This window comes from Rosa chinensis, chromosome 7, assembly GCF_002994745.2.
Source record: "Rosa chinensis cultivar Old Blush chromosome 7, RchiOBHm-V2, whole genome shotgun sequence".
Taxonomy (NCBI): Eukaryota; Viridiplantae; Streptophyta; class Magnoliopsida; order Rosales; family Rosaceae; genus Rosa; species Rosa chinensis.
The window spans coordinates 51,840,891-51,855,266 of record NC_037094.1 but is presented as its reverse complement, the minus strand read 5'-3'; the positions used below and the strand labels follow the sequence as shown (position 1 = coordinate 51,855,266).

General features: G+C 36.7%; 1 protein-coding gene and 1 pseudogene across 1 annotated transcript; one reads left to right on the top strand and one right to left on the bottom strand.

Annotated features, from left to right (window-relative positions):
- Positions 1-2,535: 2,535 nt before the first annotated feature.
- On the bottom strand, positions 2,536-3,699 carry LOC112178122. Its single transcript, XM_024316322.1, has one exon. It carries the CDS (start codon positions 3,697-3,699, stop codon positions 2,536-2,538), a length of 1,164 nt encoding a protein of 387 aa, XP_024172090.1.
- Positions 3,700-11,371: 7,672 nt separating this feature from the next.
- LOC112178121 lies at positions 11,372-14,059 on the top strand (annotated as a pseudogene).
- Positions 14,060-14,376: the final 317 nt, after the last annotated feature.

Here is a 14,376-nt window from a genome sequence, read left to right as displayed (position 1 = left end):
TGTAGTATTCTTAGTTGGGGTTGAGACAGCCTTTGAATGTGTCATTACCTGCACATACAGATAAGTCAATACTTCGTAAACATCAAGCTAAAATACAATACAAGTCGATGCATTAAGAATAATTTATTTCCAGTACATTCATTGTAACACAATACACACAAAGTAACTACAACATTGAGGATGAAACAATTTGCTTTCAAGAAAATCAATATGAATTACATTAAACACCAAAAACCAACAATTCATTCAGAGTATCATTACAACAACACTTTCATCAAACACTGCAGTTTCGCTATTCATTAACCAGAATCCCCTCGTTGGCTACTCTTATGTAACCTATTTCTCCCTCCCCACTCTCAACACATGGTATTCTATCAGTAAAGGGCTGCTGATCAATTATGGTGTCCCCAAGCTCATCATCATGAGCCAAGTCCAAGAATTCCCTTTGTGGGACTCTTAGAACTACTGACCACCTAGGATCTACTGGGTCTTGCACATAAAAAATTTGATAGACTGAGGTAGCCATAGCAAATATATCATTCAGATGGCCTTTCCTATTCAAATTTACTAAGGTGAAACCGAGGTCGTCCACTTTGACACCCCTTGTACTCTCAGCCCAATCACACTTAAAGAGGGGCTTGCTAAACTAAGTATAATCAAGCTCCCAAATTTCATCTATCACCCCATAGAAGCTCATGTCGTCATCTATAGGATTTCTGTCCCTAGCACTAGCAACAAGCATAGTGTCGGCCTCTAGGTAAACACCACTATTTTGACACGCTCAAACATCATCAAGAGACTTTGTGTAAAACTGAATTCCGTCAATTTTGTAACTGCTGAACTTTGCTACTTCATGGCTTGGTCCATCTGCAATCCATCGCACGGTTTCAGATATGTTGTTTTCAGGTTCACTAAGTTGTTGCTCCACCTACACAGATCAACCATACTAGTGTCAAGTATTCAAACCAAGCATCAGTTACCTAAATCAAACATTTTACAAAACCATGACTTACCCATATCTTCAACCAATCTGCAAACGATTTGTTTTGTTTATCCTTGAGCCACTTCTTATTCTTTTTGAACTTAGGAAAAACTTCCTTCAAATATTCCATATGCTCCCTGTCATCAGAAAAAAAAAACCAACAAAACAATGAGCTAAGTGATTGTAAAGAGATGAATAATAAATATATAGAAGAGAAAATAGCTAAATTAAAACTCTTGACTTACAAAAAGTAGCCTCTGAACTCTTCCATGTTTTGTAGAACACAAAGATGTGCTTGATTGAACTCACTGCCATAGATAGAGGAGACTTTAGCACCTGAGGTGGGCTTGCAGTCCTTACATCGCTGTTTAGGAATGCCAATCGTTTGATCTGACAATATGTGTTCTGTTAAGAACTCAACAGCTTCTTCCGCAATGTAATTCTCTGCTATACAACCCTCAGGATGATTTCTATTACGGACGTATCCCTTGCAAACCTTCATGTATCTTTCAAAAGGATACATCCATCGATAGAAAACTGGTCCACATAGTTCTACTTCTCTAACTAGGTGAACCGTCAAATGTATCATTATGTTGAAGAATGAAGGAGGAAAATACATCACAAGCAAGCACAAGGTCTCAACAATGTCACTCTGTATTTTGGGCAGCCTAGAAACTTCAAATGATTTGCTGCAAATGTCGGTAAAGAATAGACATAATCTGATCACAGCAACTCTAACCGGCTTGTCTAATACAGCCCTTAATGCAACAGGAAGCAGTTGTTACATTAACACATGACAATCATGAGACTTCATCCCATTAAGCCTTAGCTCATCCATTGAAACCAGATTATGAATGTTAGAACAATAGTTATGAGGGACCTTCATACAAAAAAAACAGCCACACACAGATTTCTTCTCATCTAAGGTCAGATTCCAACTCGCCAATGGTAAGTGGTTTTTTTTCGGCCCATCAATATTAGGTGCAAGTTCTGTTCTAATACCCATCTCAACCAGATCCAAACGGGCCTTGATCCCATCTTTAGTTTTTCCAGGAATATTTAACAGTGTCCCTAAAAGACTATCACAGACATTTTTTTCAATATGCATCACATCTAGGCAGTGGCGAACAGGAAGGAATTTCCAGTATTCAAGTTCAAAAAAAATCGACTTCTTCTTCCAACAAGGTCTGTTTTCATTCTCATCACCTTTATATGGAGGAGGAGGATGTGTCTTCCCAAATGGCCAAACTAACACTTCTTCTTCCATCCTTTTTAGAACTTCTTCTCCACTCAATGGAGAAGGAGAAGGAGGAGGATCAAATTCTTGGTGGTTATCGAAAGCAGCCCATTGCTTTCTATAAGGATGGTTTCTTCCTTTCCACCTTCTATGCCGCATATAAGCCATCTTTTGTCCATGAACTAGCCTCTTTGGTAATGTCTTTTCAACACATATTGGGCATGCATTATACCCTTTAACAATACTCCCGGACAAGTTACTGTAGGCTAGAAAGTCATTGATTGTCCAAAACAGTGCAGCCTTGAGAGTAAAATACTCATTGTACTCCCTCCCAAAGAACCTTCAAATCATCAATTAATGGTTCCAAATAGACATCGATGTCATTTCCAGGTTGTTTAGGCCCAGAAATCAACAACGTTAGCATCATGTATTTTCTTTTCATACAAAGCCGAGGAAGATTGTAGTTGACAAGAATAACAGGCCAACAACTGTATTTACTATTTAAAGAACTATGAGGATTAAAGCCATCTGATGATAGTGCAAGCCTAAGGTTTCTTGCCTCCGAACCAAAATCAGGCCACTTCTCATCAACTGATTTCCAAGTCAATGCATCTGCAGGATGACGCAGTAGCCCATCTTTCGGTCTATCAGTGGAGTGCCAAGTTAAACTACTAGCTGTTTTGGTAGACTGAAACATTCTTTGAAATCTAGGAATAGGTGGAAAATACCATAGTACCTTAGAGGATACACCTTCCCTCGCCTTTGAATTTTTTCCTACTTTCCACCTACACACTTCACATGTAGGACAGTGGGTATCATCTATGTATTGTTTTCTATACAAAATGCAATCATTAGGGCAAGCATGCATCTTCCTATAATCCATCCCTAATGCCCCCAAAGTCTTCTTTGCCTCATAAATAGAAGTAGGGATTTCATTACCTTCAGGAAGGTGCTCCCCGAAAGCAATCAGCCAATCAGAATAAGCAGCATTACTCATTCCATGTTTAGCTTTTAAATTATAGAACTTCACTAGGACACCCAACTTGGTGAATCGAGTGCAGCTAGGGTACAATGGTTTATTTGCATCCTCAACGAACTCCTTAAACTCATTGCACTCTGATGAAAACTCATCGTCATCATCAGACCTATCCATCTCTACAGTATAATCTGCCCCAACATTCCCATCCACCGAGTCAGATTCAATCGAACAAGAGTCTACATCTTCACTACTACTCAATGTTGTATCTACTTTCTCCCCATGCCACTTCCATATCTTATAACTTTCATCAACCCCATTATAATATATCTGAGTCTTAATAGCAGAGATTGGAAAGTCATCCATATTCCAACATTTACAACATGGGCAAGGAATATTGTTACAATCTTTCCCATTTTCTATGGCAAACTTCAAGAAACTTGCCACCCCTAACTCATAAGCTAGAGATCTTCTATCCACATGCATCCAAGACCTATCATCCATCTAAGCAAAAATAACAGCAACAAACAAGTTATATCACTACCAAGTCCACAACACATGCAAATAACAATATTCTTCATCAGACCTGCGTCTCGATCATAAGCATTCATAATCCAAATTCATCATTAACCTAGCCAATAACAATATAATCCAACATGCATGTGCAGCACATATATCAAAATTTTGTTCTCCTTTAAAAAATAATTAATCATGTAACACTGTTGCACGCACAATTTCATGGAGTTATGCTCAGCCAAACTACATTACATTGCCTTCATGTATGAATTACAAAGCCAATCATGTAACTTACAATCTCCATATAACCAAAAACAGTTAATCATGCAACCATCAAACATAAATCAAGCATATATAAGAAACTATGCATCAACCATCAGAGTTTGAGCATCCAGCAAAATACCTTTTGAGTTTCCAGCAGCGTATTAAGAGTTTCCTTCTAATCAATATCAACTTTAAACTTCAGTTTCCAATCAATATCACCCTTGCAAAGAAGAAACACATAAAGAGAATCAAAACCAATTTATGAAACTATATATTACTGTTTCTGCTATCTGAAACTAGGCTCATATAAAGCCTTATTAGTTATTAGAAATAAGATAGCTTACCAAGCAGCGATGTTTACTTCTGTTTGCTTATCCTTTGTCTTCTTTTCTGAGGCACAACACGATATCAAAATAAGAATCAATTTCCATACAAGAATGTCATCCTCAGTAGGCTAAGAAATTACTATGCAAGTTTCTTGAATCATAATCCATCACAAGCGCATCATAATGCAAAGAATGTCATATGGTCTAGTTAATCTCATTTATATTTTGTTTACTTTTCCATGTCAAAACGACTTGATCTAACAAAACTTTTAAATACTGCAACCAAAATATGCATCTGATAACACCACAGTGACCACATCCATGCAATTGCATCTACTCGTATGCCTTCAAAGCTAATTTATATCATTCCTGAACTAGCAATCCTAAGTACCTACACAATGGCAGCATCTCTTCCCAACTAAGAGGTCAAAACAAATTGAAATTTACTCACATTCCCAACAAAAACAGAACATTCATCAGCTGCTTCCTTGTTTGCCTGAGAATCAGTGGCAGTAGCAGGATCTGTGCAAGACAATAAAATCAATCACATATATACGAGGTTAAACATAAGACTACAAAACAAACAAAGTCATTACACAAGATTCAGAAAAGCTTAAAAGAAAAGCAGAATATTTTGTATCATAGTATAATCAAGGTTTCAAATTTCGGTTTCGGTTTCGATTTCGGTACTTCAAATTTAAAGAAATTTCGGAGAAAGTTTCGATTTCGGTGGAAATTTCGGTTAAAAATAAAGAAATCACATTAATTGCATGTATAAAATGATATTTTTGAATGAAACTTTTACATAGACTAAACTAACCTATAATAAACCTATTTACAATGTAAACTCTCTAAAATTATACATAAATAATAGAATTGTGATATTTAATATGGACGAGACGACGAGTAATTAACTAAAACTGTAGTAAGTTGCTAAACACTATCTATAATTCTATATGTAATTATAAATGTTCTGTATATTGATAATGTGAATGTGATTTACTTTTTTTTTTTTTTATGGCTGGAACCCAGTGGGAGGCTTGGCCATCACGCCTTTTTCACTAATAATTAGAAAAATTCAAAGTTTGTTGTGAGAAAACTGAACTCCAAGCCTATGAAAAAGTTAAAAGACATCATTATGGTCATGGTGGTCAAAAAGCCACGCACTAAGAAAATACTAGTAAAAACTAAAAAGAACTGTAAAGCCTTCAACATACCTTCTTAATTAATAATTATATGGTGGATGATACACATGATAGAAAGAGAGTTTCTGTGTTATGAAGGAGGATTGAAAAAAAAAAATCAAAATTTCATATTTTGTCAGCGAAAAGTCGAAAACTGTGAAATACGAATTTAACAGAAATTTCAGAGAAATTTCGGACAAAATTTCGGTTTGAATATTTAAATATATTTTGTGTGTGTAGATATTTCGGAAATTTAGAATTTCGCGGAAATGTACGGAAAATTTCGGAAAACTCCTGACGGAAATGATATAGCATATGAATTTCGTTTCGATACTTCAAATTTACGGAAATTTCGACGGAAATTTCGGCAGTTTCGGAGAAACTTAAAACCTTGAGTATAATACATCAAGCGCAATAAGTAAAATAAATGGCACTTACTTGCTTAAAAGGCTCAAGTATAGAAAATTGCCCTCCAACTCTTTTGCCTACAAATTAAGAACTCACACTCATGAGTGATCAAGTAAAATACATAAAAGACAGTGTCGTGAAGTAACTGAATCTGAAGAATTAATACCTCAAGTTTGCTTTCCCAATCTACACCATACAGATTACTTAAAATTGGGTCGGCCTTAACAATAAACTGTGGAAGCTCCTTAAAGAAATCCACAATGCTGGAAGCAACCGAAAAACAAAATGAGAAGAATTCATGAGCAACCAACATAAGCTACAAGGGGAAAAAAAAAGAAAAAAAAAAGTAGATTGACAAACAACATACTTCAGCTTAGCAGCTCTCAATTTGTGAATTATCAGAACTCTTCTCACTCAATGTTTTCACCGAGAACAAAACAAACGAAAACCAGAACTGTTCTGCTAATTCTTCAGGCTGCACACAGAAATGTAGTTAAGTTGCATATTGAATGACACAAATTTTCATCATGAATCAACATTGTTACACGCATTCAAGAACTGATAAAACATACCGTTCCATTTCCGATAGCTGATAAATTTGATATTAGAACATGTTTCGTTTCTATCAATAGCTTGATAGCTTGTGCCACCAGGTTCTCGTCCAACAACAATCCACTGAAATCTTCCGTTAGCCTAATAGGGAGAAGGAAATCAAAGCAAATCACTAGTGGGTTCACATTTAAAGTTATCAAAACCAGAAAAACAACAACACATTGATATAAAATCTTCCATTAAAAATCAATCTTAAACTAGAGAAGAAAATCAAAACAACATTCTCAATTTGTTCAAAGTCAGGGCCGGAAAATGTCCAGTTATTCAAAACCCCAAATCAAAAGATGAGAGTGATGGTATTATACCTTTATTAGAATCTCCAGTTAGTCAAAACCCCAAATCAAAAGAGTGATTTGTGAAGAACCTGAACTCAAGACCTGAAATCAAAAGTGAAGAACCCAAACTCAACACCTGAAATCAAAAGTGAAGAACCCGAAATCAAATGCATGATTTGTGAAATCAAAAGAATGAGATTTTGAGAAACCAAAAACCCCCAAATTTTAGGGCGGGGCTTACCAGATTCGAAGACAAATCTCCGACTTAGGGCTTCGAAAGCTTCGCACCAGAGTCGGGCCTTCAGAGGCGGTGGATTTAAGGTTTAGGGCCGTGGAGTGAGTCAGAGTGATTCGGAGAGAGTCGGGGTTTGGAGGCGCTATGTCGAGGTATAGTTGGGGGCAATGTTGTGATCGAGTATCTCGAGGTATAGTTTGGCTGTTTGGGGCAATGCTGTGTCGAGCGGCTGCTAGGTTAAGCATTAGTTGTGGGAAGGACTTTTTTTTTCATTAAGTGTTCTAGGTAGGACGTACACATGGCCGGGCAGATGAGCCATTAATTAGTTGATGCATGCATATACAAGACATTAGACCATGGTTTTTCACATTAATTGTTGTCTGAATGCCACTTCAAAATTTTCAATTTTCCCACCTCATATTGCCTGCTGAGAGGGAACTAAATTTGGGGGGAGACAAATGGAGGGAAATATGGGAGGGAATGTCGGTGAACATATTTTAACTTGCAAATCTATAGATTCACACCACAGTTTTAAAGTAACCGTCGTATAAACACTACATGCTGAGTAAATTTAACTGGTGCCAATTGGTGCGAAACTTGCTGCCTCTATGACAATTTAACCTCACACCACGCTTCCATTTATAAACGTCTTCTGAAGCAATACATAATTTCAGCATGAAAAACACCCATTGGTTGAATTCATATTAGAAGACGGAAATTTTACAACCGTCGTCTCAATAATGAGAAATTATTCACACCACGGAAAACAGTGTTACGTCGTCTGAGAGGTGTCATGTGAAGCCTTTTGTGTAGTAGTGAATGGTTGATTCCGAGATCAGATGGGATCTGAAGATAACATGTCACAGATGGTGACAGGTCGCAGATGGGGACCAATGGTCGATTCTGAGATCAGATGGGGTCTGAAGATGATATGTCACAGATAGTGACAGGTCGCTGATAGTGACCAAGGCAAGAAATAGGAAATCACGCAGTTGGCCGGGCAAGTGGTTACGATCAGCTAGAGCGCTAGTCTGTCTGCCATCGTACCTCATGGATCTAATTAGGTTAATTAAGACTCCTGGGTACATATTTTGTCCAGGTTGGACTAAGAATCATATTCTATTTGTTAGGTTAACGATAGGTATGATTGATGTGTGTTGATGTTTTGTCCAGGTTGGACAGATTTGTTGTTTTGTCCAGGTTGGACCGATTTGATGTGTTTTGTCCAGGTTGAACCGATTTGTGGTTTTGTGGTTTTGTCCAGGTTGGACCGATTGTTGTTTTATCCAGGTTGGATCGATTATCTTATTTGAATTGTTAGGTTAACGATTTATATGATTTTGTCATGGTGTGACTTTCGTTGTTTCTTTTGGGAAAAGAATATTGTTTTGGGAAGCATGGTATGTTTTCCTTATTCTCGAGTTGAAAGGTTTTCCTCATTTTGTTGTGAGTTGTGTGGTGTTTTTTTTGAGTTACTCATACTGGCTTGCAAAAGCTTACCGGGTTTGTTGTGTGGCAACCCAGTGCATCATTCAAACGGTGTAGGGGTTAATCCTGTAGGTCAGGATAATCGGGGCTAAAGCTGAGGTAGCTTGTTGGCAGCAGAGCGGGTAGGAAGCAAATTTTGTTGGCTTTGCCATTGTATGACTTCCTCTATGTAGTAAACTCTGAGGAATACTTACGTTGTATTTTGTTGTTGACAATTTAATTCGTAAGTTGTATAATATGTGACTCTATGGAGCGGGTCAATATTAGAATTGTGGGTTCAGGGCATCAGTATGTACTTGGTTTAAAGGGAAAAAAGTTTCCAGGTATTTTGTATTGATGACTGAACGTTCACGCATGTATAATTATGAGATTATATATTGATTTTTATTTGTGTTAAAAATCAGGGGTGTGACACGGGGCTTGCCGGATGGAGGCTGGAGACATTCCAGATTGCTTCTGGCCAGCAATCAAGGTCGGAGGAGATTGAGGTTAAAGGATTCTGGGTGGCGACCTTACCTGCAACTGCAAGATTCTAGGCAGTGCTGCAACCTCATCGCCGACGACTCCACCCGACTGCAGACTGGTCCGTCTGACCCCTGGCCTCTGTCTGGCAAGTGGCTTGATCAGAGCTACAGCGTCAACGTTTGTACTTTAGCAACAGTGCAGATGTCCTCTTTAGAACATTTTCGTATATATGTATATATATTTAATTAAAATATGTATATCTTTATGGATTGATGGGTGATTTAAACAGTATGTATGATGGGTTTCATTATATTGTTTTGAGGCGAGACTTTTCGGGAGAAAATGTATTAGGAATTGAGAATTTCTATTTTTTTTAAAGTATCAAGATTTTGTGTGAGTTGCTTCCTTTTGTGAATGAGTAATTTCTTCTTTTTAGTGTGAGTTGCTTTAACGAGATATTAATGTTTTCATCTAACGATCGGGGGTTTGAAAATCTGAGTGTTACAGGTTGTGATTTCTCCTTTTGGATTTACTTTAACATTTTGGATCCAAAGCGACTTGCTTAATGTTTAATCTGATGACCAGGGGTCTGAGGATTGGGAGTCACAGGTTGTGACGTCTCCTTTTAGAGTTGAGTAACATTTGGTCCTAAGTGACCACTTTTAAATGTTTTGATTTGAAGGTTGGGTGACCTGAGTATCCGGGGTCGCTGGAAGTGACCTCAGGCAAATATATCGGGACATCACACCTTTGGCCGGGTGAGTGATTACGATCAGTTAGAGCTCTAGTCTGTTGCTATTGTATTTTATAGGGAGCAGCTGTGAGTTACTTGATGCTCATGAGTATGTGTTTTAAAAGGGAGTTTCGGGGATTCTTTCTTTAATATCTAGGGTGGACTTGTTTTTCATATTTGATTGTTGGGGCAACAATTTATATGATATGTCACGAGGTGACTTGTTAGGTTGTCCTTTTAAGAAAAGGTGTTGTGTTTTGGAAGGATTCATTGCGTGAGTTGCTTCCTTGAGTTTATTTGACCGGGGTGGTCTTGATTTTCATATATTCAATATTGGGTAACATTTTATATGATTTTGTCAAGGGGTGGCTTGGGTTATTTCTTTTGGGAAAAGAATATGTTTTTGGGAAGCATGGTATGTGTTTCTTTTTCTCAAGTTAAAAGGGTTTCCTCGTTTTCGAGTGAGTTGTGTGGTTTTCTGTTTTGAGTTACTCATACAAGCTTACCGGGTCTTTTGTGTGGCAACCCGGTGCACTATTCAATAGTGTAGGGGTAATCCTACATGTCAGGGTAATCGTAGCTGAAGGAGTTGGATAGTTGCAGCTTTACGGTAGGAAGCAAATTTTGTGACCTTACCGTTGTTAAGACTTTCACCATGTTGTAAGATCTGAAAAGCACTTACGTATTATTTTGTTGTGGCAATTTAATTCGTAAACTTGTATAATTAATATATGATTCTGCGAAGCGAGTATATATTAACATTGTGGGTTCAGGGCATCCGTATGTACTTGGTTTAAAAGGAAAAAGTTTTTCAGGTATTTTGTATTGATGACTTGGTTCCATCATGCATGTATAATTCTAATATTATATTGATTTTTAATTATGTTTAAAAATCGGGGCGTGACATATACACATCACCTATTTGCCAAATCATGCCAAGTAATACTTGAAAGAAAAAGACAATATTATTATTCTAAAATCTAATAGTTCAAAATTATTTTTGGCTTTCATTTTAAAAAAGAAAATTTTGGTTGAAATTTTTACCCTTTCCTTTTTACCACATGGACTATTTATAACTTTTACCCTTTCATTTTTATTAGGGTTGAAATTCTTATAAATAAAATTAAATAAAGTTTAAGTTATAAAAGACAAATTTTTAGTTAAAAAAATAAGAAACATGAACTGTGGATTATAAGATGACAAGTGTGAATTTTACTCTTCTTTTTAAAGTAACAAAAATATTAGAGAGTCTCATCTTACTCTGTATATTAAGGAGTCATATAACTAATAGCTAAGCTAGAGAGCCACTTAAAAGACTTGTTAAAAAGTTAAAGATGCTCTGATAAGTATTTCAAATTAAATTTTATTTTAGTGAATTTTTTTTTTTGGGGTACAAATGGCGCAATCAGTCCAAGCAAAAAACCAAAAAGACAAAACTAGCCAGTAGGGCCCTAAAACCTCTAGCTCCAGGAGCTCCGATCATATTAAAATAATGACTTTTTAACAAAAAAACAAAGACAAAAAAGAAGAAGAATTTTATTAGACATTGCTTTATCAATGGAAAAGTCTAATGTATCACAGTCTGTTTATCCATTGATGATTATAAATATCAAAGCACCACAGCACTTGAACTCACATCTGCTTATCCCTTGATTGCACTTCAACTAGAAATGTCTGCTAAATTAGTTTCAGCATACCAACCTGAAACCCCAAATGCCAGGAGTACTCCTGATGCTAATAGACGTTCGGCTAATTTTCCTCCCAGCATTTGGGGCGATCATTTTCTTTCATATGCTTCTAGGGTACATGAAATCACAATAACTTTAGTTAATTAATTTTCACCATGTATGTATTCATACTTTCATTTCCCCTTCAATTTTATTTCTTCTGTACGTAGGAAACTGCAAGCAATGGAAACGAGCAACGGGTCCGAGAATTGAAGGAAGAAGTGAAGAGCGTGCTTCTAATGGCTCCAACTTCACAAAAATTAAATTTAATTGATGATATTCAACGCTTAGGAGTGTCCTACCATTTTGAAAATGAGATTGACCAAATGCTACAGAAAATTCACAACTCTTCCTATGATGACCAAGAAAATAATGATGCTGATAAGGAACTTTACACAGTTGCTCTACGTTTTCGATTGCTTAGACAAACAGGTTTTGAGGTTTCATGCAGTAAGTACATAGCTAGTCCTTTTCTCAATCAATCATTTCTTATATATATATATATATATATAGACTCACACTTATATATTTCGTGACTAATAACATGCGTGTCTTGGCCGGGTGAACGAAGCAGAGATGTTCAACAAGTTCATCGACGTTGATGGGAAATTTAAAGGATCACTCGTCACTGATGTGGAAGGACTTTTAAGCTTGTATATATGAAGCCACACATCTTAGGACACATGGAGAGGATATACTAGAAGAAGCCCTGGCCTTCACTACCACTCATCTTGAGTTGGCACTAGCTGCTACACAGGGTGGTCTAAGTCCCCCACTTTTAAAACGAGTAACTCATGCGCTATACCAGCCACTGTGGAAGGGCGACCCAAGGCTAGAAGCAAGGCGCTACTTGTCTTTCTACCAGGAACTAAAAAGTTCATATATCAATGAAACGCTCCTGACTTTTGCGAAGTTGGATTTCAATCAATTGCAGCGAGTCTATCAGAAAGAACTAAGTCATATCACAAGGTTAATTAATATATAGATAACACTTTAAGATCTACGTACTAATTAATTAAATCATTACATTATGATAATTGATTGTTTAATTCAATCAGGTGGTGGAAGGAGCTGGATTTTGTGAACAAACTGCCTTTTGCAAGAGATAGACTAGTTGAAAGCTACTATTGGGCTTTAGGAGTCTACTTTGAGCCCGAATATTGCTTTGGTAGGATGACTATGTGCAAAATCGTCGCCATAATCGTGGTTCTTGATGACGTTTATGATGTGCATGGCACACATAAAGAATTAGAGCTTTTTATTGAAGCTGTTGAGAGGTTAAATATCAATTATACAAATTTTGCTCAGTTCTATTAATTTTGTAGCTCATTTTATTTATGTTCCAACAGCCATGTTAAATTACACCCATGTTAAATGGTTATGTACTATCCAAGTAAGTTTTTTGGTGAGTTGGTGTTTGATTGGCTACTTATGAGATGGTTTCATTTATTGATTAGGTGGGACATCTCTGCATTGGATCTGCTACCTGTAGATTACATGAAAATCTGTTACCAGGCACTCTTGGACATCTACGCTGATATTGAAAATGAGCTTGCGAAGGAGGGGAAGTTGTATCGCATCCACTATGCCAGAGAATCAGTAAGAAGCTTCATTAATACGCCATATATTATAAATAAGATACAAAGTGATTAGAGATTACAAATTAATTAATATCTCTTGGTCGATCGATTGGTCTCTATGATCAGATGAAAGTTCAAGTCAGATCTTGGTTTCAAGAAGCCAAATGGTTCCATGAGAAATACACTCCAACGTTGGATGAATATATGTCGGCCGCTCTTTCCACAACCTATTTCATGATGGCAGCCACATCCTTTGTTTTAATGGCTGGAGATATTGTCACAAAAAATTCCTTGGACTGGGTGTTCACCGACCCAAAGATGGTAAAGGCTTCATCAACAATAGGCAGACTCATGGATGACTTGCAATCCCACAAGGTACTTGTATTATTCATGAAAAAAGCACATAAAGAAATAACTTACCACTAAATTTTGCTAGTTAAATACTTTGTACGGAACGTTTCTCAAGAAAATCTGTCAGAGTCAAAAACTGTTTGGTTATCATCATTTAGTTTTCGATTTGGTTGACTTCTTTAACATATAATTCTTTCATAATTAAGGAATAAACATCTATGATCCTGAAATTAAATTTTCTTGGTATTCAGAATGTGTGTAAGTTCACTTAATTATATAACTCTTTAGTACTTGGTTTCAAATATAATTAATCTTCAAGGTGTAAGTTAACTTGATTACACAACTCTTTAGTGCTTGGTTTGAGCTTAGCTTACCCTTCAAGTCTGATGTTATGTAGTTTGAGCAAAAGAGAGGACATGTTGCCTCAGCTATTGAATGCTACATGAAAGAACATTGTGCCACAGAAGAAGAAGCAACAATCGAACTTACTAAACAAGTGAATAATGCATGGAAAGACATGAATGAAGGATGGCTCAACTCCGCCGGTGCTGCTAATGTCCCTAGGGCACTATTACTGTGCATTATCAACCTTGCACGTGTGATCGAAGTTATATATAAGCATGAAGATGGATTCACTCATGCTGAAACAGGGCTTAAGGATATTATAACGTCTCTGCTTGTCGAACCTGTACCTATATAAGCATAAAAGGTTGGACTATCTTGTTCTCTATGCTCTAAATAAAATGAGGACTCCTCCAAGGCCAAATTCCTTTGTGTAACTAGCTATTTCAAAGACAGCTTCAATCAGTGCTTGTGGGCGCGGTAGCCGTTGGATACTGATGTGTGCATCAAGTATTAAATCTGAATATTATATCTACGTGTGCTCATGATATATAGTTATATACGTACTATGAATAAGATGTATTTCCGTTGGATATTGATGTGTGCATCAAGTATTAAATCTGAATATTATATCTACGTGTGCTCATGATATATAGATATATACGTACTATGAAT